Source organism: Takifugu flavidus, chromosome 3 (genome assembly GCF_003711565.1).
Source record: "Takifugu flavidus isolate HTHZ2018 chromosome 3, ASM371156v2, whole genome shotgun sequence".
In the NCBI taxonomy this organism is placed as follows: Eukaryota; Metazoa; Chordata; class Actinopteri; order Tetraodontiformes; family Tetraodontidae; genus Takifugu; species Takifugu flavidus.
In genome coordinates, this window is record NC_079522.1 from 17,410,355 (window position 1) to 17,435,617 (window position 25,263).

The window sequence follows — 25,263 nt, forward strand, 5'->3', positions numbered from 1 at the left end:
TATTGGACCTGAAACCTTTTGCCTGCCAGCCACTTCGCTGCCTGGTTCGTTTGACAAAGGAAACGCTTAAATACAACAGTTGTCACCCAATATTTCAAAACAAAGTGGGGAAAAATGACTAAAAAAAAACCTTTGACATTGTGTTAGAGGATTTTTCTACCTTAAGAGGTTCGATACATATATAAATTCAGTCAAATGCTATTTTTAATCCTGATTAATCTCTTCTTTTTTCCCCTGAGTCTTTTTGCTAAAACTATCAAACTATTTGCTCAAACTATGAAAGCAGCACCCAAATCTTTTTCTTTTTACTTAAAAATTACGCAAAAAAAAAAAAGTTGGGCTGAAACAATTCATATGAACTGATTTAGGGTTTCTTTTTAAAAGGATTTATTTCTTCTGTTAAGGCAAATCAGGGAAATAAAACACCATTTAGATTGTCTTTTAAAGCAACATGTTAAATAAAAGTGAAGTTACATTGACGGTAGATTTGAAACTGTCTTTAGTACTGTCGCTCTTTTATGAACCCTTCAGCCAACAGGAGGAACTCCTTTGAGCTTCCTCAGACCAGAACTCAATTACACGTTCAATCGCTTCCAGCTAATCGGTTGCCACTCATTACTACTAAATAATTACTGTAGATCATTAAGTGTGTAATAAATGACTGCCTTCTAATCACTGATGGATTCCTAGATGAGGTTGTGTCATGGTTTAACGATAATTAAAAGAAATGTCCAACCTTTTTTTCCTGTTTACACTCATTCATATTTCATGTTTTGTTCTATTTCCGATACACTTTTTAGTTGTGTGATTTAAAAGGACCCAACGTGGCCACTAGATGGAAGAAGAGCCTCATCTTTTATTTTCTCAAACCGTCCCGGACACAAATAAAATGTTGATCATTCACGTTCTTGGATTTTTATGCGTAATCATCGGATTAGGTAAACAACAACTCCCTGAAATTCTTATTTGATTCTGAACTGGAGAGTGACAAATTGATGAAATAAAGACACAAATCACATATTCCCGGAATGATCAATTAGGTCCAATAATGAAATCTATCACTGACTCACTTTTCATATTATTTTTGAACACCGGTCGAATCACCTGAATTTGCTTGGTAGTTTGATTTCTCATATTTGGGCCCAAAAGAGAAACTGAGATGTCAGACATGTTTTTCCCCTCTCTGAACAGATTTTTCTCAACAGAAATAGTTCTGGACTGTTGACCTTTACAATGAACAATACTTGCCTGACATGAACCTGGCATCGGTTCATTCAGCCTGTGTCAGTGATCCGGAGTGTTCAGCCTCCACTTATTCTCTGACTGGTAATTGTACAGTAGTAGCACCATTCCTGTCTTCCCTCTTTGCTTTTGTGCATTGAACCTTCACTAATAATGAAGAAATAGATCCAGCTGCCACCTCCGACGGCTGCTTCTGCATCTTCGCCTGCCTCAGGGCTCGTGATAACAGCGAGAGAAAGACTGACTCCCACATCGCCAGATCTCTTTTAATTTTACTAAAAGCACGTGGAGTGAACCTCCAAAGTCTTGAAATGTCTTTTCCAAGATGGACAAAGACCCCAGAGCTGTAAAATTTGCACAGACACCTCTGTTGGTGAAGCTAATGAAACATTTGTGTTTGGAAATGACTGTTCTGGTTGTCTCTGGACAGCTCACTCCAGTCGGCCAGTCTTCGCCCTTGTTTCCCAGAAGGTTATGAGTTCCAGAAGAAACATCTGGGTGTGATGGAACAGCAAAGATGAAGAAACATCTGGGTGTGATGGAACAGCAAAGATGAGACAAACATAGAGAAAATGTCAATCTCAACTCACGGAAATTCAGATGTACGTTCACAGCAACCGGACAGAAGGTTGAACAACTAACTAATAATTGCATGATGTGTGTGTGTGTGTGTGTGTGTGTGGGGAGGGGGGGTGCTAACTATGAGGTCTTGGGAGGAGGCCAGAGGATTTTCCCCCAGAAGATCCCAGAGATGGTAAAATGATAACCAGAGGATTTTTATTGACACCCACAACTATTTTCTTTCCCCGTCTGAGCTGCATTTTCCCTTCAGGTTGGTTTCTAACTAAATCATGGCCTCAATTTTATTCCTAAATGATTTGTTTCACGCTTGTTGTCAGGGGTGATCTGAAAGTGGTTCACCCAGGAGTCACACTTCCACAGAATCGCGTTGAAAACACATTCCAATTCCCACGGCAGGGACGACAACAGCCACGCCGCGTGCAGCCTGATCCGCCACGCTAACGCACCAACGCCACTGGCAGAATATCCAGGCAGCGGGTTGCTCCTCCTGCTGTTCCACATTACCGAAAAAGATGGTTCACTTCCTCCTCTGCACGACCTTCTGACTGTTTTTAAGGTGAGGCAGACAAAGAACAAGTGGTGTGTGTGTGTGTGGGTGTGTGTGGTGGGTGCAGACAGGAATAGACAGCTGACATTTAATGGCATTTCTGGCAGCCAGAGTATTTCAGGAAGTCTTATCAAACTGAATTTTTGTTTCTCCGTGTGTGTAGTTTCATGACACACAAAGCACAAATAACGCGAGGAGAAGGAGGAGGTCCTGATATCTGCTCTTCAGAGGCTGAATCTGTGTCCAGGACCTGCATCTCCTTTTGTTCCCGTTTTCCTTTAACAAGAGTCTTGAGGGGAGCTGGGAGGCATTAATTGGACATTTGCATTTGTCCAATTTTAATGAGGCTAATTAGGCCAGTGGATCTTCCACCAATTTTAGCCTGGAAACCAAACAAGGTGTGGATAATAATCCCCCCTCATCTGACCCCGAATTTCCAGCGTTTTGAAGTGGTTTCCCTCAGGATTGAGGGTTTTTTTGTGTGTGATTTTCTGTTTTTGTCTGTTCTGTGACTTTAATGATTTGTTTCCTTCCTCACTGCCGGCTTTTGACGAGAGACAATGTTCACCTTCCTCATTGTGTCCCACCTGTGTGTCGCTCGCTCTCACCTGTGGCTCATTCACCCTCGTCCATATAAACTGCATTCCTCCTTCTGTGTCACATGCAGCTCAGCAACCTCTATAGAAAAGTGGCCAGAGTCCGTTCCAGTATGTGGTACAGGTGTATGTGCAGGTGACCAACATCCCTCGACACATCCCAACATGCCAAAGTCGCCAATAAAAAGTAGGAAATCCTGATAATTCATCAGAATCTGCTCTGTTAGTCGTGGGGCCTCATCTATTTTAGGGTTTTGTCCAGCTCTGTCCTCATGTCCTGTCACGTGTCTCACCTCTGTAGTCGTCGCATCTGTCTCTGTCAGCGTTAACGCAATTGAAACAACAAAATTGGAATGACTAATTCGCGTCCAGACGGGAACAAGAAATCTAGTTTGCAGATGGTTCTGCGCTGGATGCGCAGTTGTATCTTGATGAGGAATGAGTCACAGCAGCATTATTCATCTCAGAACGGAGCTTTTAAACCACGTTGTGTCTGCGTTTGGCAACATTTATGCCATTTAGACTGAGGCCTGCTTGGTCGTGCTTGAGGTGTTAACACAGGGACAAGCTGAGGACGACTGAGAGGGGACATAGCGCTTCATAGTTCAGGGTCAATCAACGATATTGGCTTCCATTTTTAAAATTGAGCGGAACCAAAAGTGCCCATATTGGTCGCTGCTAAATATGTGGCCTGACACACGTCAGTAGCCTCAGCAGAGTCATTTCTCAGTGAAATAAAGAAGTGAATAAAGTTTGGGGACCAGATTCAAAATGAAGCGCATGCGTGACTCACAAGCAGTATATTAAAAACGCTCTCAGGAGAGCAGGGAACCAAAAGGTTGACATATATAAAGAGCAACAGCGGATCTGCCTCCAGATTCTACTCACACCTGATCATCCTACACTTTACAAGGTGGAGCAGACCGCCGCACATCTGCTCAGACACCTCCAGATGTTGCTCACCACGTAACCTGACTCTAACCTCTAACGCCAAACTGCGGATAATCATTAATTGGGGTTAAAATCCCAAATATTTATAGCCGGTACAAGGTGGCGCCTTCATCTGTGGTAATGTCACCTATGGCAGGCAGCAGGACACGGCAAGCTGCTGTTTCTTTACAGATATTTATTCAGTTTAGACGCTCAAATGGATTGATGGACACATTAAAGGACGAGCAGAGAATAGTTTATTAGCACACTTGCATTCATGCGCATGCACAAGAGTTTTGCCGTCAGTCAAGAGGCCTGGTGGGAAAAGCTGTCTGCAGGCTGGAAATGCCACCATCTTCTTTATTGACAGAAGAACCGGGAGAGAGAGAGCGTGAGAGATGGGGAAGTCTTCATTTATCTTTCTCCTTATGTTGGTGTAAAAACACGCTGAGAATTTCTGGTTTGTTTTGTCTCATTCGAATTTGACGCCATTACTGATCATCGTCCGTTCAGCACTGAGGCCGAACGGGAAAGTTCTGGTTCAAAGGCAGCAGCCGACCAGGAAACTCGTTAAAAAAGCATCTTCTAAAGAGTCAAATCATCATTGAGAATGTCCTGTCAGTCATTTTAAAGTCCTGTATCCTACACTGCATGAGCTAATGCCGACGCCAGCAAGATCTACAAACTTGATCACGTATTTCAGTATCACAGCTTTGTATCCATTTGGGGGTTTTTTCTTCCATTTTAAATTTGGTAGCTTTGCTCTGATGTGTTGGATTTGATCATCAAAAAAAAGCATCATCAAAATAATCATCCAAAAGAAAAAGAAAATACCACCTTTTCCCCCCATGTCCGATTTCATAAAGATCTAGAAATCTGTTTACAAATGAAGAATGAACCGTGGGGAGTTTCTTTTCTGTCATATTACCAGGAAGCTTCAGTGGTGGGACGAACCGGACTAATGGGACTGACGTAACGGTGGTACCAAGCGTCGGACGCCCGGCTTATTATCTGGACGACAGCTTTACCCATTTAGATAATCAGAAAATATTTCCAACCCCATCTTAATGAAGTTTCCCTTTTTTGAACCTCCACTTTGGAGCAATTGCTGTAAGAATGGTGGGAACGCACCTGGATAATTACCCACTGTGAAAGGCCTGAAAGGGCTGAGCGGCGGCAGCACCCACGGCTGAAATCGCTGCAAAGCAAGAAAAACAGCTGCTGGAAACCAAAAATCCCAGCAGTTTCTGATTCTAAGGGACTATTAAGGCACGTTCCCCCCTCATCTATATGAAAGGGCATATTGAACGCTTTGTCATGCACCTGACATGCAATTAAAAGCCTGCAGCCCAATCAAATGTTCTGCTCCACTGCTGGAGGCTGAACCCGCACACACACACACACACACACACACACACCGGGCTAAAGGTGTTTGCCTAAAAGCAGATCCCTTCTTTTCCCTTTCTCTCTCCCTCCCCCCTTTGTGCATTGCATTGATCTCGCCTTGTTTCTGCCTCGGTCCGTTTCACTTCCCCTGTGCCTCTGAAGACGTGGACAAAGCACGCGAATCTTGGAAATCTCTAAAGGAAGGGCCCTCCGTCCTCGGGAAACCGAGGCGCTGGGACTTCAAAGCTCCTCTGAAATCAGCCTGAATGAAAGCTCTCAACGTGGCTCCTGTCTGCCACGGTGGGCTTGTTTTGTCAGGGAACCAACACGCTGAGCAGCCTATTCAACTCTAAAATGCTTCTTTTGACCCAGGGATGGCTTATTTTTCTCAATTTCCATTCCCACGATCAAATTTTTTGTACTCACCATGGCACACACACAGCCATTTCCACATATGCTCCCCAGCCACTTTATTAGGAACACCTGTTTAATTACTGGGAAACACAAATAGCTAAATGATCGCAGGGCTGCACCTCCGCATTTAGGACATGAAGGTTGACAAGTTGCTGAAGTTCTAACATCAGACCTCAGCAAAATGGGGAAGAAAGGGGACTTAAATAAAGTCTGTGGAGTCTTGTAACATGCAGATGATTGAGGCAGAATTTGGCATAAACAAGCTGCCAGCATGGATCCATCCTGCCTTGTATCAACGGTTCAGGCTGCTGCTGGTATAAAGGTGTGGGGGAGACTTTCTCGGCCCACTTTGGGCCCCTTAGTACCAACCAAGCATGGTCTAAGCTCTGCAGCCTACCTGAGTATTGATGCTGACCACTTCCATCCCTTTATGACCCCAGTGGACCAGCTTCTGATGGCTACTTCCATCAGGATGGTGCACCATGTCACCAAGCTCAGATCACCTCAAACTGGTTTCTGGAACATGACAATGAGTTCATTTAACCCCAAAAAGGTCCACACGGTCACCGGATCTGAATCCAATGGATAGTAGATTTAATTTGGGGCTATAATAGAATAGAACTAGATCATAATGTGACAGGAAGTAGAGACCTGGACCATTCCCCTCAGAAACATTCCCCACTGGTTGTTTTTCTGTTTGGGAGACGCTGAGGCGATGTCAACCGTGCTCTTTGACATGTCCTGTGAATGTAAACTTGGGATCAGTTGTCATTATCCGATGCCACCTGCCAAGGTGGTGCTGAAGTTCGCCCATGGCTGCCATCATTCCACTGCTGTCGCGTTCCGAACGCCTCTCATTATCCTGTTTACTCTGCGATTCTGCTCTTCTAATGCTCTCGGTTGATGAAGAGAAAATATTTCAGCCTGGTGATCTTTGAAAACTGCATTTATTAATGAATCATAAGTCCTCTCCTGTCACTACACTATTTAATTCATTTATTCATTCGTCCATTCATTCATTTTAAAATCGTCTTTTCTATTATTATTATTAGAGGGAAATACGTTTGGAGCCACTTTTATCTTGAAAACTCTCCACGTGTTGGAAGAAAGGTGAGAAAAACGACACCCCAAATGAGCATCGCTTTAGATTGGTGAATATGTGGTCGCTAACCTGAAGTGTTATCAGTGTGTGTGTGTGTGTGTGTGTGTGAGCAGAGGGAGAGCCCGTGGCCTCATATTTAAATTCAGTATTAATGCTCTCTGCTATTGAAGACCTCTGACTAATTTCATCATTAAAGCCCGACTCCATCCTCTCGTGCTCTTCTTTGCCACTCCAAACAAACCTGGATCCGAAGCCAACACACACACACACACGCGCCCTCCAAAGTTTAAAGGAACAGCGCGTCACCCTTCCCGGCAACACACCCGACCCACTGTCTCCCAGCATATTTTGACGCCACCGTTCACAGGAAATGAACGTTTAGCTTTGTTTAAACTCTGTTTTGTGCTGTTGATGCTAAATAATAAAGCATCATTTCTCCTCTTGTCCTCGTAGTTCTCAGGTCACTGCCCCTAATTTCCATGACACTGGTGAAGCCTTTTTCCCCCCAAACAATGAGACAAAGGCCTCCCTGTCTTTAATTTTAGTCCTTTCTTGCAGAGCCTCAGAGATAATATAATAATTAATTGACTGGCATCACCAGAAAAGCAGTATTGCTATTTTCAAGAAACATAATGAGAAATCAGAGGAGGGAGGAAATACATATTTAAAGCTGCCTGAGCTGATCGTTATCTGCACGGGGAGGCAGGAATAGAACAAAATGAGGCAAACGCCTAACTGCTCTTTCACCAGCTAATAAAAGGCTGATTTATTTAAGAGCTGCCTTTGTGGTAATGAATAAGACAGGAAGGAAGGCCACAATAAATATCTTATAATAAATATGTTTGCTTGCATATGTTTGATTTAAGATAATTCATTCACAAATGAAGGCTTTTGTACTGTTTGAGGGTGCGTGGGGAATTTAGTGTTCAGAGAAAAGGGACACACACAGAACAAGAGAAGTGGGCACTTCCTCCCTATCCACGCAGCTATGATGCTTTCTTGGTTGCCATGACAGCCAATGATCACTGGTGCTAGGCAGGATAGGGCTTATGATTGGTTAATCAGTATTCAGGCTGTGTGTTCTCTTCTCTAGGAGCTATGCGCTCTCTCTCTCTCTCTCTCTCTCTCTCTCTCTGTTCGTGTTTGTGCACGTGTGTTCGTGTGTGTCCATCAAATGTCACTTAGAACCTATGAGGTAAATTACCCTTCTATCTCTTTCTAACCTCTTCCCTTTCCTCAGCATCCTGTTTTGTTTCCAAAGGTTTAGTTCACTGGGAGTAGGAGTCCTGCTCCAGATGTGCTCCTCCAGGCAGGTTAAACACAGAAGCGGTGCTGAAACCAGCTTCCCATCGACGGTTTTCCTTCCAGGAGCTCACAGTGGTGGGAATGATGTCATCAGTTGCGTTAGAACCCTTGCGGTCATTTTGTGTGGTGTGGAACATGTATAACTGTTCATGTTTTACTGTTACCTTTGCTATTGCAGGAGATTAGCACAATAGCAGAAAGCTAAGGACCTCTGCTCAACAAGTTATTTACATGTGGCAGTCAGTGCAAATAAAAATAGCAAAGCTTCGTTTATTTAGTTTCATATTTGGTCTAATTTGACTGGAATTTGCAGTTATTTTGACTCATAATTGGGCATTGTTGGTGATGCTGCGGTTTTCCAGAATAAAATCTAGACACAGTTTAGTTTCTCTCACCAATGAAGCCTGATTTATCCCGATTTTATAGAGGAACCATAAACTGGGCCATATAAAACTTCACTGCAGATGTCGTATCCTACTGCTCCCATGTTTCTCACGCGCCTTCATTAGCATTGATTGTTTTGTGTTTGGAGCCTCCGGCTGTGCAGTTGTGTAACAGTAATTTATGTACATGTCATTCAGTTACTTCCCAACCTGATAATTAGATCAGACAATTGAAGATGAAGAGCGGAGCAGAACAAGATGAAACCCAATCAGTGTTAGCGCTACTCACTAGCCGTTGCTGCATTAGCGTTAAAACACAAACCCGCAAACGTGAAGTAAGGTGGCTTTTGAGCACCACTATGTGTCGAATCAAGAAGGAAGGGAAAGAAGCGAACCACCATAACCATACATAGGTTTACTGGCTTATATGCTGCATGGCTGCGTGTCGTTTTTCCTCAAACAGGCCCAAACACCCACACGTTAGCGTAATGAAACACCACAATGCACAATAGCACTGCAGATGTTCAGGAGAAGGTTGTGCAATAAGCATGAAGAGACCCGGCACTACAAAACTGACTTCAAACCCAAATGTACGAAGAGTAGCGAGAACGTTGGCAAAAGGCCCCGTGAGTGTTACTCAAGTCCTAATATTTGAACCAGTAATATATTTTATGATAAATAACATTTGAGGCTATTAGGAGAAGGCATATAACAATGAGACGTGCTGGTATAGTGTTCCTTGTGTTCTGGAGCGTTCAACACTTTAGCTTCCTCCTTTATTGCGAGGAATGGATGGTGGAGAACGTCCACAGGCGGTGGACGCTCGTCCGGGTCGACTTCTAATCCAAAAACTGGGATATGTCAGTGCTTTCCTGATGTCGTCGAAACAATGAAACGGTCCTGGAGTGTTGACAATAGTGGTATTTGTCTCACACTCATACCGGTCTGCGGTCTTCAGTGTCCAGCGGGGGACACTGCTGGGGACAGGATTAACAATGTTGGGTGTTTGAGTCCCACTGTCAACGTGTTGTAGCTGCCACCGTGTGGCTAAAGCTAGCTCGGCAGCGGTGAGTCCACACGTCAGTGGCTTCGTCTAGTTCAGACGCTAGCAGAACCTCCGGAGAACCGTGACTGCAGGTGTAAGCCGGAGTCTCGGGACTGGCCTGACTGGATAACTGGGCACCACCAAAGTCCACTAACTTCACCTGAATTGGTTTAATGTCTCCTTGAATGATGCTAACAGATTTGAGGTGTCACCGGTTGCCGGGTGATGCTTCTGGCGTTTGGCAGGGCGAGACCCCCTCCGCCACGACGTAAAATTGACTTGGTTCATGTAGGTCCTCGGATCCACGTCCAGGAGCTCGAAGCTCAGACAGATATCATCCTGATGGGAATCTCCCGACCTTTGAATGAAACCTTTGCAGCTTCTCAAGATCTTGACTTTGATCTTGACTTTAGCTTAACCATCAATTTACTTTTTAGTGTGCATGAGAAATTCTATCAGATGTTTTTAATCTATAGCAGGAATCTAGGTTGAAGCTCCCATCAGCAAAGAGCAGAACATCAATTAGTCCAAATCCCAAACCAGCTTTGGGGGGTCACGATGGCAGCGCCTGCCAGATCATATCTCTGGGGTTGGAGACCTCCATCCCACTATGATAAATGTTGCTGTCAGAACCAGCCGGCTATCGGAGGTAAAGGACAGTAAAAGGATAAAAGGCCGTGGCTTTAGTGGACCCGAGTTAAAGCAAAACAGAAAAATAGCAACTTGGAATTCCTTAAATCCTGCTAACTGCCCTCAAAGCAAGATTCAAGAACTTTATTTTTGGAGCGAATATTCACCGTGTCACGGTCGGCCCTGTTAACCTTTTAGCGCCTTTATCGATGTCCTTTTGCTAATTTTAAGCATTCGGTATCGTGGCAGAACTGTAATGCGTAAAAAAAAATCAAACTATCGAGTGTGGAATGATTTTTTTTAAGATGTGTGGTGGGAAAATAAACACGTACGTACGTTCCAGTGTCACCAGCAGGCGTCTGTTGTTCGAGGCTCTTTCAGCCAGTGGGAGTCGAATTTAAAAGCACTTTATTTTCTCTGTCTCTATTTATTAGCTGTTATTTCGGGGCTGTTTCAACCCACCCCCATCATCATCTATGCACGCCTGGTAATTTTTGATCAAATTTCCCAAAGCCCGTTTGGTTAATCTCCATCTTGCCACGGGTTGTATTTCCTCACCAGAAGTTTGCAGTCATTTCTCCCAAATTAAACCTCATCCAGCTCAAAGGCGGGGGGGTAACTGATGCAAAACGCTTTTCCGTCGTGCATATTTGCACGTCTCGCTACATTTGTCATTGGGAACGCAAATAGCGATTACATGTTTGCAGATAGCTGCAAATCTGTGTGCGTAAGAAGCTGTTCTGGGGGAGAATCCGGCATTTTGGGCTGTTTTTGCTGAATTCCTGTGAAGTCAATAAGTCCAGCTCCTTTCTATAAACTCTTTATTCAATATTTCTCTTTTTGTGTGTGTGTGTGTGTGTGTGTATACAATGGGTCAGACACAAACTGTACAGTGCAGACAAACTGTTTGCATAATACGTAAGTAAAGGTTACTGTACATTAACTGACAGACGGAGAAATCGGCTTCGAGTTGGGCACCAGTGACAGGATGCTGCCGGCTCGTAGCCAAGGACAGCACGCTAACGAATAATTACAATATGGCAGCTAACACATGTTGATCACATCCACCTTGCGTAACGGAAAGAAATCCGAAGAGTGACCACAAACCCATGAGGGAAATGAGCCGGCCGCATCGTGTCACCGGTGCCGTGTTGTAAATGTTTGGATTATACATTTCCTACATGACCACATGCATTATAGCCCCGTCGTCTTCCCTCTTCTAAGAACCATGCAACAGGTGGGAAACAGTCTGAACGGAGGGAGGAGGTGGCGGAAGAGGGAGAGGATGATTGAAAGCAGGACGAGGTGGTTTGGAAACGCTGTTTCCCATTCGTCAGCAATAAGGCAGTCTTCTCTAAAGGAGGGAAGTGCACAAACAGCTAGCTCAAAACACGACAACCTGAGAGAGATGAGCTACAGCATGAGCAGTGCGCTAAAGGGCGACTAGTGGAACACATGAGTGACGCCAGAGAAGTCAGAGTGGCCTCTGGTGGCGGGCTGCAGTATAGGTCATGAACTGCTCCTTCTTAACTCTGTCACAGGGCAAAATGGAGAAAAAAAACAAGCAAAACAGTCGCAGCAAACAGGTTTTTTAGGATTGTTCAGTATTTCCCTTTGTTCTGATTCAATACGCTGGTTCCGACCGTCTAACAAGTTATGATATAATAAACACGGCTATTTATTTTACACAATTTACCAAATTTTAGTTCACCTTTTGTGATTTTTTATATTGTTCTTGATTTTTTTTCCAGTTGTTCCTGCTGTTTTGTTGTCAAACCTATAGAAAAACCTCGAAAATAAAAACCTCTTTTGGCTCCAATCCCTGGAAGGACTCTGAACATGGGGATGAAACAACATGTTTGACAGCTGAGCTCTGCTCACGACTTAGTCGACAAGTCACATCGAGGGCAGGAACACGAACCAGTAACAAGTGCACAGACTCACATTTAAACGGTACATTTTATCCAGCACTGATAAAACATTTTTATTTCCTTTTTGTTGCTTTTGACTTTAGAGCTACAGCTATTTCAAAACAAAGTAAAATGGCTACATGTGCCTGTTATGAGACGGCGAGTGGCCCTCGTATGTGGAAATTAAAAGTGACCCAGGTCGTCCTGTTTGCCGGCTTCTAATTAAATCTGCTCCTCTCTTTCTGTGCACAGCCCGCTGTTAGATATCTCGTAATTATAGCCTTGCTACCTGGCTAGCAACCAGTGGGGAGAATCCTCTCAGGAGATGCTGACAGTAATTGTGCCTCGGTTGTTTGAACCAGGGACAGCGATTACCAGCCAGAAAATGCTATTGAAGCGTCTTTTTGGCGAGCTTTTTAGGACCAGGACCGTTTTTATCTGGCCTCAAACGGTATTATTCTTTGCGAACACGCGCCACGGATCCGCGGTGGTTGCTTTCACACAGTGGGAAGCTCACTGCTAACCTAACAAGTGCCATCTTTCTTACTATTATCTCTGTAGGCAGGCGCCGCAATCATCCGGCGAACAGGAGTTCTTATGTTGCTCGCATCTTTAGACCGCAATTAAAGTGGCTTCTTTGACACAGGCAGGTGAGAAAACACGGGATAAATGCAAAACGAACGAGAATTTTACGCACCTGATTGTCAGGGTTCGTTTTCTGGTTGTTTTTTTTTGTCAGAATTTCTTAGAAACCTCTAACAAGACACAATAAGCAGTCAATAAACATTACGCCCACAGCGCTTTAAGGTGAGACAAGAGCAACGCGTCCTCGTCACACCCTAACACGTTACTCCTCAGGCAGCATTAGGACACAGTGAAAGTCAGAGGGAATCTGCCGAAGGCTGAGCAGTTACCTTTAGCATACAGGGGCTCTGGATCTCACACGCTGGGGTTAAGAGGCACTCGCAGAAAGAATCTACAGAAAGACCCAGCAAAATAACGTTCTCTGGCCTCTTTTCTACTGGGTTGTACCTGCTCAGATGCTTCCAGGACAAATTGTACCCTCTCAGTGTAATCTGCTCCTTTTTAGAGTTTTTAAAATATAGCATACGCCTCGATTTCATAGTCAGTGTTTCACAGCAAAGTATAGCTTAATATTTTTGAATGGCCGTTTTGAAATTTGCCCGCGGGATCATTTTCCCTGTGTGACTTCATGCTGCGTATATTTACCGCTAAAGCTAACATATATGAAATATATATTTAACTATGCTAGGTCAAGATGAAAACTTTTCTTTTCCAGCTAACATGCTACATCCCAGACGAAACAACCAGTTAATAGGTTAGCTTTGTGGAGTTGCTCTTACTTTGAGAGGAGACTCCTGTCTCCTTTTTAATCACTACCTCTCTTTATCTTGTTTTTTATATGGGAAAAGAAACATTTACCTGGAAAGTGCGGAGCTTAGCTCCTGCTATACGCCGAGTCAGAGTTCCGTACGCACGCACAAGTAGCTTCCCAGCTAACTGCATTATCCAAGTCCAATGCTAAAATTTGATTTAGGACTGGGATGTCTGCAAGCACTCTAAGAATACCGTTTTACTCAAACCAACATTGTTAGCCAAATTTGAAAAGGGCCACGTGTACATGTGGTTAATCACGGTGGGGAACTCACCAATGTGTTTATTCCACCACTTGTGTACTTTGAATCAAGCGGTGATCCATTAACCTTGAGAATGACGATCTCGCCATCGAGAGCGTGGGGGACAGTGATGAGTGACTGAAGAAACAGCCGTCTGCGGTGGTTTTAACCACATTTTAGCATCGCTTTCGCTCGTTCGCACTCCCGTTAAAAACCTGCCGAAAAGTGCAAAACCTGACGTGATCGAGTCGGTGTTCCGCAGTAGAAAAGAGGCATCAGATGAAGCGACAGCAGCAATACATTTCACTTTTCGGCATCACGACCACAGTTCGTTCCCCCGCCACGGAAAGCATAATTTCTCTTTTATCTGCCCCCCCCCCCCACACACACACACACACTGGTTTGTAGCTTGAACATTTTAGAAAAAAAATGTGCTTTTCAAACATGTTTGAACACAAAGGCAAGTGATGACATCAGACGGAAAGAGAAGCATGTGGCGCATGTGAGGAACCAATCAGAGAGACGCCAATTAGAGACCCTGTGAGCCTCGGGAACGCTTTCCCAGTGTTTTCCCTTCATTTCGGCGTCACCTGCGGGGCAACGTCAAACACGTTTGAGTGGCTTGGATTGTGCGCGTGGCAGGCTACGGTTTAACCGCTACAAAGATACACACCTGTGGCCCAGGCTGCTGAGTTCAGACTCTTCTAAAGCTGCTCCGGGAGCAGGGAGGGATTTAAACAAAACCGGATTGAAATGATTTCTTCCTTCCAGTAATGTCTCTATTTCATTTAAGTGCCGAGGCTCAGACAGTGTGTGTTGGTCACAGTAGTAATACCTCTTGGGGTGACTTTTTGTGGAGTTAATACTCATCTAGTTTAAGAAGGCAAAGAAGGGGTACTCATAATAGGCTGGGGTGTGGGGGGGGGGGGGGGGGGTGTCTTTGTGCTGTATCCAAGCATGATTATCTTGCAAATCCACTTCCATTTGGACTTATGGAAAATGTTCCTGTACCATTTTGAACATTCTATGACAAATCAGGTGACATTTTGTGTTAAAGAAAGGCGGTAAGAGCATCAGGCGTGTACGGGACCTACTCTGAGTACCCCTCTTAAAACAGGAGCTGAGCCCAGAACAGACTGGTGCCGGGTTGACTATCACAGTGACGGGGAATGCCCAAGCATCCATTTGGTGTGATTAAATCCCCAACCTTTTGGTGTCCTTCCCGGTGTAACACACACCCATCCTGGGGAGGTTGTCATCCAGGCTTTTCCAGGCCAATGTGCTTGTTCATTTCCTCTAAAGCCACTTTTGCTATTTAATTTTGACTGAATTAAAGGTTTCCATCTGCAATCGCCTTCATCACTGCAGGGATTTCCTGATCTTCCACACGGATGGGCATCAGGACAATGGATCCTGTGCATTTACACACAATAGGCCAATGGTGAGACGTCAATTCCCATGGTTACACATAGTGGCTTTAAGCATGGTTTACCCTGTTCCATAACATCTTCACATTTAGCACGTTTTTCAAGTACTTTAGAAGGCAGCCGATATGAGAATGCCAACGGACAATCTCTCTTTTAAACCGTTCGCCTGTAATATCTGTAAACACTGACGGCTGGTCTAACGCCAGGATGCTTCCTGTCTACTCCACGTTGCTACAGACAGCTAAATCGCTCTGTTTCAGTGCTGAGCTACGGATTCATCGGGAGTTGTCATGTGACCACACAGAGTTCTGGATGATCAGACGACAGAAATAAAATGGAAACAGTGGCTAAACTCAGGTTTGTGCCTGTACAATAATGTAGTAAAATGTACAATCATTAGTGCTTTGTGTATGGGGACAAATAAATCACTATAACAACCATAATAAAAATAAGTCGCGCATAAAGGAAGTTTCTAAATGTATGACTCAAATTGGGGACAAAAATAAACGGCGTGGCGCACAAAGCTGTTCTAGACTAGGCTGTCAGTTTTGTACAGGACGTCTCTCAGCTCTGGACTCACTGAATCATCGGAGTTGATGATTCAGAATGTCAAAAGGGGATTTGAGTTTAATCGTCAATTGATTTTGAGGGGGCGTGTTTACGTGTGAGGGTGAAGCCATCACAAGGGAGGAAAATGATGCTAAAGGGAGGGGGCCTCATTCCTATGGATTGTCACAAAGAAATATGGGTGAAGACACCCCCCACCCCTGTTTTGTTGTGTATTATCTTGTGAAGAGGTCTTAGCGTGTCCCGTTTGAGAGCGTGTCCCCGTCCCAGCGTGCAGACCAGCGGGCTGGCGTGGGCCCGACTCCACTGTCTTCATCCTCCTCTCAACATGCTGCAAGTGCGGTGTCCCTCTGCCCCCCCTCCCCCCCACGGGTCCATCCATCCATCCATCCATCAGAGAGGTGAGGCAGGGTGTGTGGCCCCAACTGCTGACCAGTCAGAACTAGTTTTTGTTATCTTTAGTTACACTTTTCTTTTCTTTTTGAGAGCGCAGCAGCGGGGTGATTCCGGGTGATTCCGGGTGATTCCGGGTGATTCCGGGTGATCCTGACCTCTGGTAGGCAGGACAGGTGTGAGGACGAGGTTATGTCTCCTCCTTGTCAGGCTTGTTGACGGGCTTACCACCATTCATGACCACTGGCTCGCTGGTTGTGCTTTTGGAAGGTGGGCCCCCGACAAGTTTAGGGACCGCCTCGCCAACATCGTGCAGCGAAGGCTCTCTGTACATTGCAACTAGAAAGGTAGAAGAAGAACAACAATAAGAGTCGGGGCAATAATGGATTCCATTGATGTATTAACAAAACTAAAATGTCCATGTTGACATAATGGTTGGTTTTACCTTCTATAGGTTTAGGCAAGAAATGCGCAGCTGGTTTGGTCTTTTTGACCCTGTTGCCCTTCATGGCCTGCCCCTCTTTATTCAGGCCCAGAAACCAAGCTCGACCCGACTCTTTCTGTCTGTAGAGCATCGAGCTGTAGATCACATAGTAGTTTTCAAACACCGACTCCTTAAACTTACACTCTGCTGTAAATAGCTCCTGTAGAGACAGACAGGAACAGACAGACATTATGGCAGGAAGCAGAATATACAGGAAAGACAGAGAATCTGACAGGAAAAGATTCTTTTGTAGCATTTTCCGCTGTATTGCTTTGGGAAGGAAAAAAATAGAAGGACTCTTTATCAGCCACCACATATTCGGCCCGGTTTTTCAGTTCAGAGACAGCCTGACACTTGCTTCTCTCTGGTTTTTGGTGAACACTCCTGGGTCACTGCAAGTGGAAAAGTCAGCCTGACATTCAGATGATCTCTTTTGTTGAAAGTTAAAATCAACGCAGAGCCTCGATTCTTGCTTCTGCTTTGAAAGATGACCTATATTTCAAAACACGAATTTATTATATTCAGTATTATTACTACCGGTAGTTAGCGTTAGCCTCAGCACTATCAGCATTAGCTAACACAATGCTATGGATTATGATGGACTTTAAGGTGGTTGTTTATGAGTTGAACTGAGTTGTTGATCATTAATAATGACAACATTCACTAAAATTATAAATGATTGGACGTGGTGACGGTCATTTCTGATGGCTCTGATCCACTTCTGATCCATGTCAGCATTGAATTCAGCTCCCGCGGACGCTCGTGGTCGCGAGCCGTCATGACGTCATCCGTGAAAGGTCTGTGGGATCAGCATCTGATATTAAATTCCAGCACCAGTGCACCTCTACATTAGTTATCCCAGATCCATCCTCATATGTAGATATGAATAATCAGAGTTCTTTTTCAACTAGAATCTTTCTGTCCTGGGGCAATTTTTATTTAATGGACAATGATTGACACATTTGCTCAGTGAGGCGGCGTCCATATGAAAGAACACTGCTAATAAAGCGCTCCTCACACTGCTAAGGAACCTCCTGCCAGCCCAAACAATCATCCAGCACTCCCCAGTTCCCCAGACTGGGAAGTGTTTGTCTAGACTGTCTCTTATTGGCTGCTGAGGGCCTCTTGCCAGAGCCACAGACACATTGTCATTCAGCTCAGGTCTGTCGGTCTGAGTCTCATAGCAACATGAGAAAGAGAGGCGACACTGTAGCCGTGGCAACCAACCAGCGCCGAGAGGGAGGGGTCGCAGGGCTCGCGAGCGTGTGTATGTGTGTTTAGCGGAGCACAAGATGGGTATAAACACATAAACACTTGCATTGGTAATCTAACATGAAGTGTGCTGTGGTTCCAGCTCCACCACGTCCGTTCACGCTAATGGAAGAAGACGCCGTCTGAAAGCAGATCGGGGGGGGGAGCGAGTGCGCAGCTGCCGCAATCACACACACAAACACACTTGTGGCTCCAGGGAAAGAATGGATGTGGGGAAGGGGGCGCAGGAGAGCTTCCCGTGACATGTGTTTCTGGAGAGTGGCGCCACAAACCCACCACCACGCAGTGTTTGAGGCTGGTGTGTTTGAACCTAGAGTTACGTTAATGATTCCTTAAACTTGACCCGCGGCCCCCCACTTCATTTTTTATGGAGGCCGGTCTTCTGCCGCGCCAGACGTGGCTGAGGTGGGCCAGCCGGGGGTGACACATCGCTCACTGCCGCTTTGAAAGTAAAAGATGTTTGGTGTTGCTTGATGCTGCCGCACAGGTGAGTCATTTTCACAACACCGCCCGCCCCGATGCATTTGTGTCGTCATTGCTAAAACGCCGTGGTTAGCTCCCCGCTGGAAGACGGCGGACAGAAAGGATGAATGAACGAAACAGAGGGTGGGGGGGGGGGGTGGAAAATTGGGGCATGAAGGAGAAAAAAGGAGAATAAATCACCCAGCGAGGAGGACGATGCCTCCTGATTGGAAAAACAGCAGGGGTCTCTGTCCCTCCCTCCCTCTCCCTCCCTCTTTCTCTCCCTCCCTCTCTCCCTCTCTCATCTCCAGCCTTTTTCTCATCACTCCTTTTTCTTCAGCACCCTGTTCTTTCACCCAGGTCTGCAGAGATCGGTTCAAACACTCCTGGTTTTGAATTACACACATAAAATGTCAGTGTGGTTTGAATAACAGACAGCTGCAACTGGCCTGGTGAACTACTGCACAGTCATTTTATATACATACATATATATATATACTCTGTAGGAAGAATAAAAGTAAAATGTCCATGTAAATATTGGATTATGGTCAGTTGAATAACAGCAGAACACACCACGTACTTGTGTACAATATTGAGGTACATTAATTGTGTATAATAACTCAATCCAAGCAAAAATGTGTTAGTATTTTTGGATTTTTGGCGTGATGGGAAATGTATTTGTTATCATATAGGTAACAAATCCAAGGCAGCAGCATTGTAAGTTTTCACACGTTCATACAGTGTAATGTCTGACATTCTCAGGTCAACTCTTTATTAAGTCGTCTTATTAGGTAGATCAGAGAATGTAAAGCTTGCAGTAATGAATTCAGCGTATGTAAATTAAAGCCTGACGACGTCCAATACACGTTTGGTCCTGCTTGATCAAAAGCGGAAATTTGATGCGGAACCTGGAAATGAATATTCACGGCAGTGTTACAGCAGGGACTTCTTTAAAAGTGTAAATTCCCCCTCTAAAAAGCTTTCTTTCCTCACTGTTCCTCACTTCTCAGCTTTTAACATGAATTCATCAGACGTTTGTTTCATCTGGCAGACTAGTTCAAAATGTTTGCATGTTTTCTGATAAGAAATTTCATTTCTCTTTGAGGCTTCGTGTGTCTAATTAGCTTGGTGTCCTGTGGACTTAATGTAATTCCTGGAAACGATACTCAATTAATAATTATTTTATCAATTATTAGTCCGCTCACTGTTCTAGCTAAAAAATATATGGATAAATAGCTATAATTGTTGTGGTTCGGTTTTCTGGTTGTCCCTCAGACTTCTCCTCCTCCTCCTCTACCTGAGGGAGCAGCATTTAGGGGCGGGCCCATCTCCGAGAGCGCTGAGACCCTGGTGCACCTGCAGCACGTTCTCCCCTCTTTGTCTGAGGTGCCGGCTTGTTGCTCATGCTTCGGTACCTAGCTCCAGCTCCCAGAGATCACCAGCCCTTCGCCTCGCTTATTCTCTCGAGCAGTACGTTTTTTCAGTGCCTAGTCATGGCTTTCAGCTGTGCTTTTCCTCGACGTTTTTTCCCCCATTTTGTGGTGATTTTTCATTCGCTTTTCTGTTGCTACTTAGAGTTTTGTTGTTACTTGGTTCGATCGTTTGGATTTTTGTCAAGAACCTTTTGTTTTGCACTCTGCATCTGGGTCCTGGCCTCCTTAACCCTCACGTAACAGAACAATCTGGCCCTCCAGGGCACAGGAAACGGCCCTCCAGAACCGCAGAACACCAGGGAACAGAAGCGGTCCTCCTGGACTGCAGGAAACTCAACCAGAGGCAAAGACCACCACACTCTGGCTATGGAAACCAAACACACGACAAGGGAAAACCTAACCACACCAACACACGACGAGGGAAGCCAAAACTCACCAACACGCGACAAGGGGACCCGAACAAACACCCTGGCCCTGATAGGCAGGCACAACCTGCTTGAATAGGCGGCAAGATGTACAATTGTGCTCCAGAGCACCCCCTGCAGGACAAAGCCAGACACAACCCTGAACCCCAGCAATAATTTGATTACCATAAATAAAAGGCATCACTGCGGCTACACTAGTTTCATATTTGTTACATTGCAGCCTCCCACAAAATGGAAAAAGTCTCTTATTAATCAACACTCACAGAATATCAAAGCAAAGATTGCATTTATTTATCAAGCCAATGTATTAAAAATGTAAAAATGAGAACCAAACCCTTTGGTCCCGGTTCAGTACCAGCCTCAGGCTTCAGCAGAGATGCTCCCTCCAGGTGCGACACACCTGTATCTAGGAATGTTCTGCCACTCTTCTCTACAGATCCTCTAAACATCTGTCAAGCTGGAAGAGGATTGTTGGTGGGCAGCCATGATATCTCTTCAGAATTGTGATTGGGTCCAAGATGAGCTTCTGCCTGGGTCACAGGACAGTCAGACTAAGCCACTCCTGAGCCATCTTGGATGTGGGTCTTAGACGTTGTTTTGTTGGAAGGCTTCAGCTCAGTCTGGCTTCCTGAGCACTCCGGATCAGGATTTCATTTTTAGCTTTCCCTCAGCCCTGACCAGTCTTCCTGTCCCACCTGGCTGTTCTCAGTTCGGCTGGACGAGCAGCTCTGACAAGAGTCCTGGTTGAGGCCACTGTGCTTTTGGGAATCTTTGGGGCAGCAGCGTCTGTCACTGGCCTTGACACCATCCTGTCTGAGCTCTGGACGCAGTTCTTTTGTCCTTATTAATGAATCTATTCTGATATGCATCCTCGGATCCAAGTTTATATAGACAGACATGTCCCTTTGCTAACCCCCCCCCCCTCCCAAATTAAAATAATAATGAAAAAACAAAACAGTATTCACTTTGTCTTTTTGGTGTATTGAGGTTAATCTTTTAATCAATCAATATAGCATAAATACAAAAAATGTGGGGAGAAAAAGGGGTATAATAAGCTGTTACCAAACCTCTTTTCAGAATGTTCTGTATTAACATAAAAAACAGATTTTTAAAAAAATGTGAAAGTGGATCGATTATTTTACAGGCAACTTGTAAAATTAATAGAGAATTCCTCTAAAAACGATACATCCTTTGAGTTTTTCCACTTCCTTTCAAAAGCAGGGTGCACTAGTTAAAGAACGCCCTGATGCTGCTAAGCTTAACACGTGTGGTATGATGTTAAGAGTGTATATTTACTGTGTGTGTGTGTGTGTGTGTGTGTGTGTGTGTGTGTGTGTGTGGCTGTAGTGGGTTGTTGTTTCAACACCAGTCATTATCACCACACTAATTTCCCAGGGGATTTGTGGGCAAACAAATCATTCCAAAGAAAAGAAGCGTGGGGAGAAGAAAGAAGAGGAGGAGGAGTTGTGGCATTCTGAGACAGAGGAGTGAAGAGGGCGGTTTGAGAGGAGACTTGAAAGGATATCCTTGAGGCCAGGCGCTTTGAATCAAAGCATAAATCACTCCAATCACAGCCTCGCTCTTGGCATGTCAGGAGCCCGATGGGGTTCCTCAGACGCTCCGTATCCGTACACCTGATCCAATTATGCTGATGAAAATGTGGATCTCCTTATTCCATCGGCTGGTGTAGCACCGCCGCAAGAGCGCCACACAAACCCTCCTCAAGGAATCCAACTTATGGCGCATGTTGGAACTCAGAAGCATGTTTCATCTAAATGTATCCCTGATGTGTATGCTGGGCTACTTAGAGAGCATCTACAGGTAGCTTTTGTTTTAATAATTCTTTTCAAATGTTGCTTTGACAATAAGCTAAAAGGGATCAGTTCACTCAAAAAGATTTGTTTTTGTACCGGATTGAACATTTTAAAAAGGACTTTTTATTCACTTTTTAATGTCTTTTGCATTAGCAACTCTAGAAAATACAGTACAGAGAGTGAATTCCCTGAAGTGGGTACACACAGCCCAAAATAATATGAGTTGAAATCATATATTCATCTTTAGACTGTAGACAGTCCTTTATTTAATAATATGTATTAAGTCACTAAGATTCATACCAATCTCAAGAACAGCACATGAAGAGTGATGGACCCATTTGATAAGCGCAGGTATTTGAAGCCTCTCTACCAGAAAGACTGAGCCTCACCGTGTTACTCAGAGGAGTGGGCAGGCAGGAATTCATTTCTAATCTTGGCTGAAGGTCACTCAGCACAATCAAAATTTCCCAAACAAGCTTTTTTTCCATGGGGGCACTGCTGTACGTGAACCACAAGCATAGCCTGCATGACCTTTTCGGACCTAACAGAAGACATACCTGTCTCATTGATCTGCCTTCTGATAATATGGAATAGTAGCAAATGCTAAGTCTGTGGAATGTAAGGTGAATAAATGGCGTGCACTTTGCAGGAAACATGTCCACTTCCTGTTTCATCTGTGAGCTGATGGCAGCACCATTCACACAGTAACACGCACTCATGTCTCTTCATACGTCAACTCTATAAAACTCAACAGGATCCATTTTTTTCAACTTTCCTCAGCATGCTAAATAATTATCACATATCAGCTCATTGCACACTGTGCCATCTGTTGGGTGCATGAGCCCATGCCCAAAATGCACATCGATGCATGCACATATACACACTGCCAGATGTCTGGGATTAATAAATCGGCTCTCCCATCGATAACTGAATTTGCAGCACATTATTAACAATTTGCAAGCACAGGATAAAGATTAGGATTTAAAGCAAAACAGCATACATAATGGGATAGGCTCAAGACTCAACTCTCTTTAAGAGACATGTAATGACATGTAAGAAAGATAAAACTTATTTAAAGATAAAGAGACTTATTGTCATTATTATTATTATTATTATTATTATTATTATTATTATTATTATTATTATTATTATTATATTATCATCATCATCATCATCCTTATTATTATTATTATTATTATTATTATTATCATCATCATTATTAGTAGTAGTAGTAGTAGTGGTAGTAGTATCATTATTATTATTATTATTATTATTATTATTATTATTATTATTATTATTATTATATTATTATTATTATCATTATTATTGGCATTATTATTATCATCATCATCATCATTATTATAGTTGTTATTAGTAGTAGTAGTAGTATCATTCTTATTATTATTATTGGTATTATTATTATTATTATTATTGTTATTATTATTGGCATTATTATTATCATCATCATCATCATTATTATAGTTGTTATTAGTAGTAGTAGTATGATTCTTATTATTAGTATCTTTATTATTAGTATCATTATCATCATCATTATGATTATTAGAATTGTTATTATTATTGTTATCATCATTATTATTGTTATTGATGTTTGTTGTTATTGATTTGTATTTTAATGTCCCCCAGTTAATTCTGGTTCTCTTTATATAATTGGACAGACAAGAACAGGCTAATCATGTAACACTGCAGAGGCACTAAAAGGCTGATCCATATGTACAGACAAAAATCTATATACGATATATAGACTAGAAAATGATGTATGGACAAGGCAACGATGCCCTTCAACATACTGCCTCAGGTCAAATGCAGCGAGAACCATCCCAGGCTGACAAGTGCAAGCTGCACTGAACTATTCTGCATAATTGTGGGGATTTCCAGACACTTTTACAGTAATAAAATCTGATCCAACCTGTGTCCCATCATGAACACCCAGCTGGACTTGACGGCCCCCACTGCATAAAAGCATGGAAGCACAGGTGAGTCAGTCCTGGTAGAGTTTAATGAGCATCTCCTCGAGTATGCTGGACACTTCTCATACCACAGCCACCAGCAACAGCCTATTAACCATCAGGAAGCGCTGATTCCACCTGCTGCCATTATATATTCCTTATCAGGTAGGTGCCTGCATCACTCGGAGAGCTGGAGCCTGATCAAACAGGCTCACTTTCCATCTGTATAGTATGTGTGTGAGTGGGGGGGGACTCCAGGAGGCCCATGCAGCTGTGAATTTTAGAAAAAACTAAATTTTTCCTCCATTTTTTATTGGCCAGCCACAGTGTTTCTTCCCAGGCGTCTATTATCAGGAACAAAACAAAATGAAAATGTCGTGCTTCAGTTATCCGCGCATGATATCACTCAAAATACATTTAAATATCTTGAAATCTTGCAGTTCAGGAACAAAGATTTGTACTGCTAATGAGGATCTAAAAAATGGAACTTAACGGGGCCGGTTATACCAAACACAGAGAGCTCGAACCTGGATCACGTCCTCTCTGGAAAACCTTTATTTTCATTTATCAATTCAATTAAAAAATATTGTGGATGGCTCATTTTTGGTGGTTCTGGCTGGTGAGAATTTTCTTGTTACCCGACCCAAACACAGCAGTGAACAACACCATTGGATGAACGGTGGATGATGACATGGAAGAAGCTGAGTTAACAAGTTCTTGAACACGTATACTGCTTTAAACATCCAGTATATTTATGTAGAATATAAGATGAGCATAGCTGGGTATTTAAAATTGACAGAGAATCCATTACGTTTAAGAGGAGTTTAGCCAACTGATGCTAAATGGTGGCACCATTAGGATGAATAATAGTCTTGAATAACAGTTTTTGTATTTAAAATAGGTGGCAAGATGTGGACTCCCCCTTGTGGCTGTCCAGAAATAAATGACCGCTAAAATCGTTGATAAATGAAGATATGAGTGAAAGCATGATACAGGCAGTTTAGTGAAGGCTCATCCTGAACATGGTCGTTACTTACTGTCCAATTCTGCCTTTATCTCCAAACCTTCTCAACCTTTTCTCCATTCTTCCTGCCCATCTTCCCTTCATTGTCCTTGTCCTATTTTTTTTGCCATCTCCTTTCTTCGCCTCTATTCTTCTTCTGTCTTTGTCCTTTTCATGAGTTGTCCTGGCCTCACCTTTATTCCCCCAACCTTTCTCTCTCAGTTCCTGCCTTTCATCTCCTCTTTTCCTTTTCACCTTCCCTCCCAGTTCTCTCTACTCCCACTTACTGTGGCTCTTGTCTTACTCA

The 25,263-nt window shown here is 43.7% G+C and overlaps 1 protein-coding gene across 3 annotated transcripts in view; it reads right to left on the reverse strand.

Moving 5' to 3' along the window:
- Positions 1–10,966: 10,966 nt before the first annotated feature.
- LOC130522733 (fibroblast growth factor 14-like) overlaps positions 10,967–25,263 on the reverse strand; it is a 41,023-nt gene continuing 26,726 nt past the window's right edge. For 2 of the 3 annotated variants that reach the window (XM_057027415.1, XM_057027416.1), the window contains exons 4-5: positions 16,542–16,740; positions 10,967–16,435 (exon numbers count right to left, since the gene is read on the reverse strand). In XM_057027415.1, the coding sequence (XP_056883395.1) occupies positions 16,287–16,435; positions 16,542–16,740 (348 nt within the window). In that variant the 3' untranslated portion in view covers positions 10,967–16,286. The remainder of the gene's footprint in view (positions 16,436–16,541; positions 16,741–25,263) is intronic. The other variant, XR_008949689.1, reaches the window with a different exon arrangement.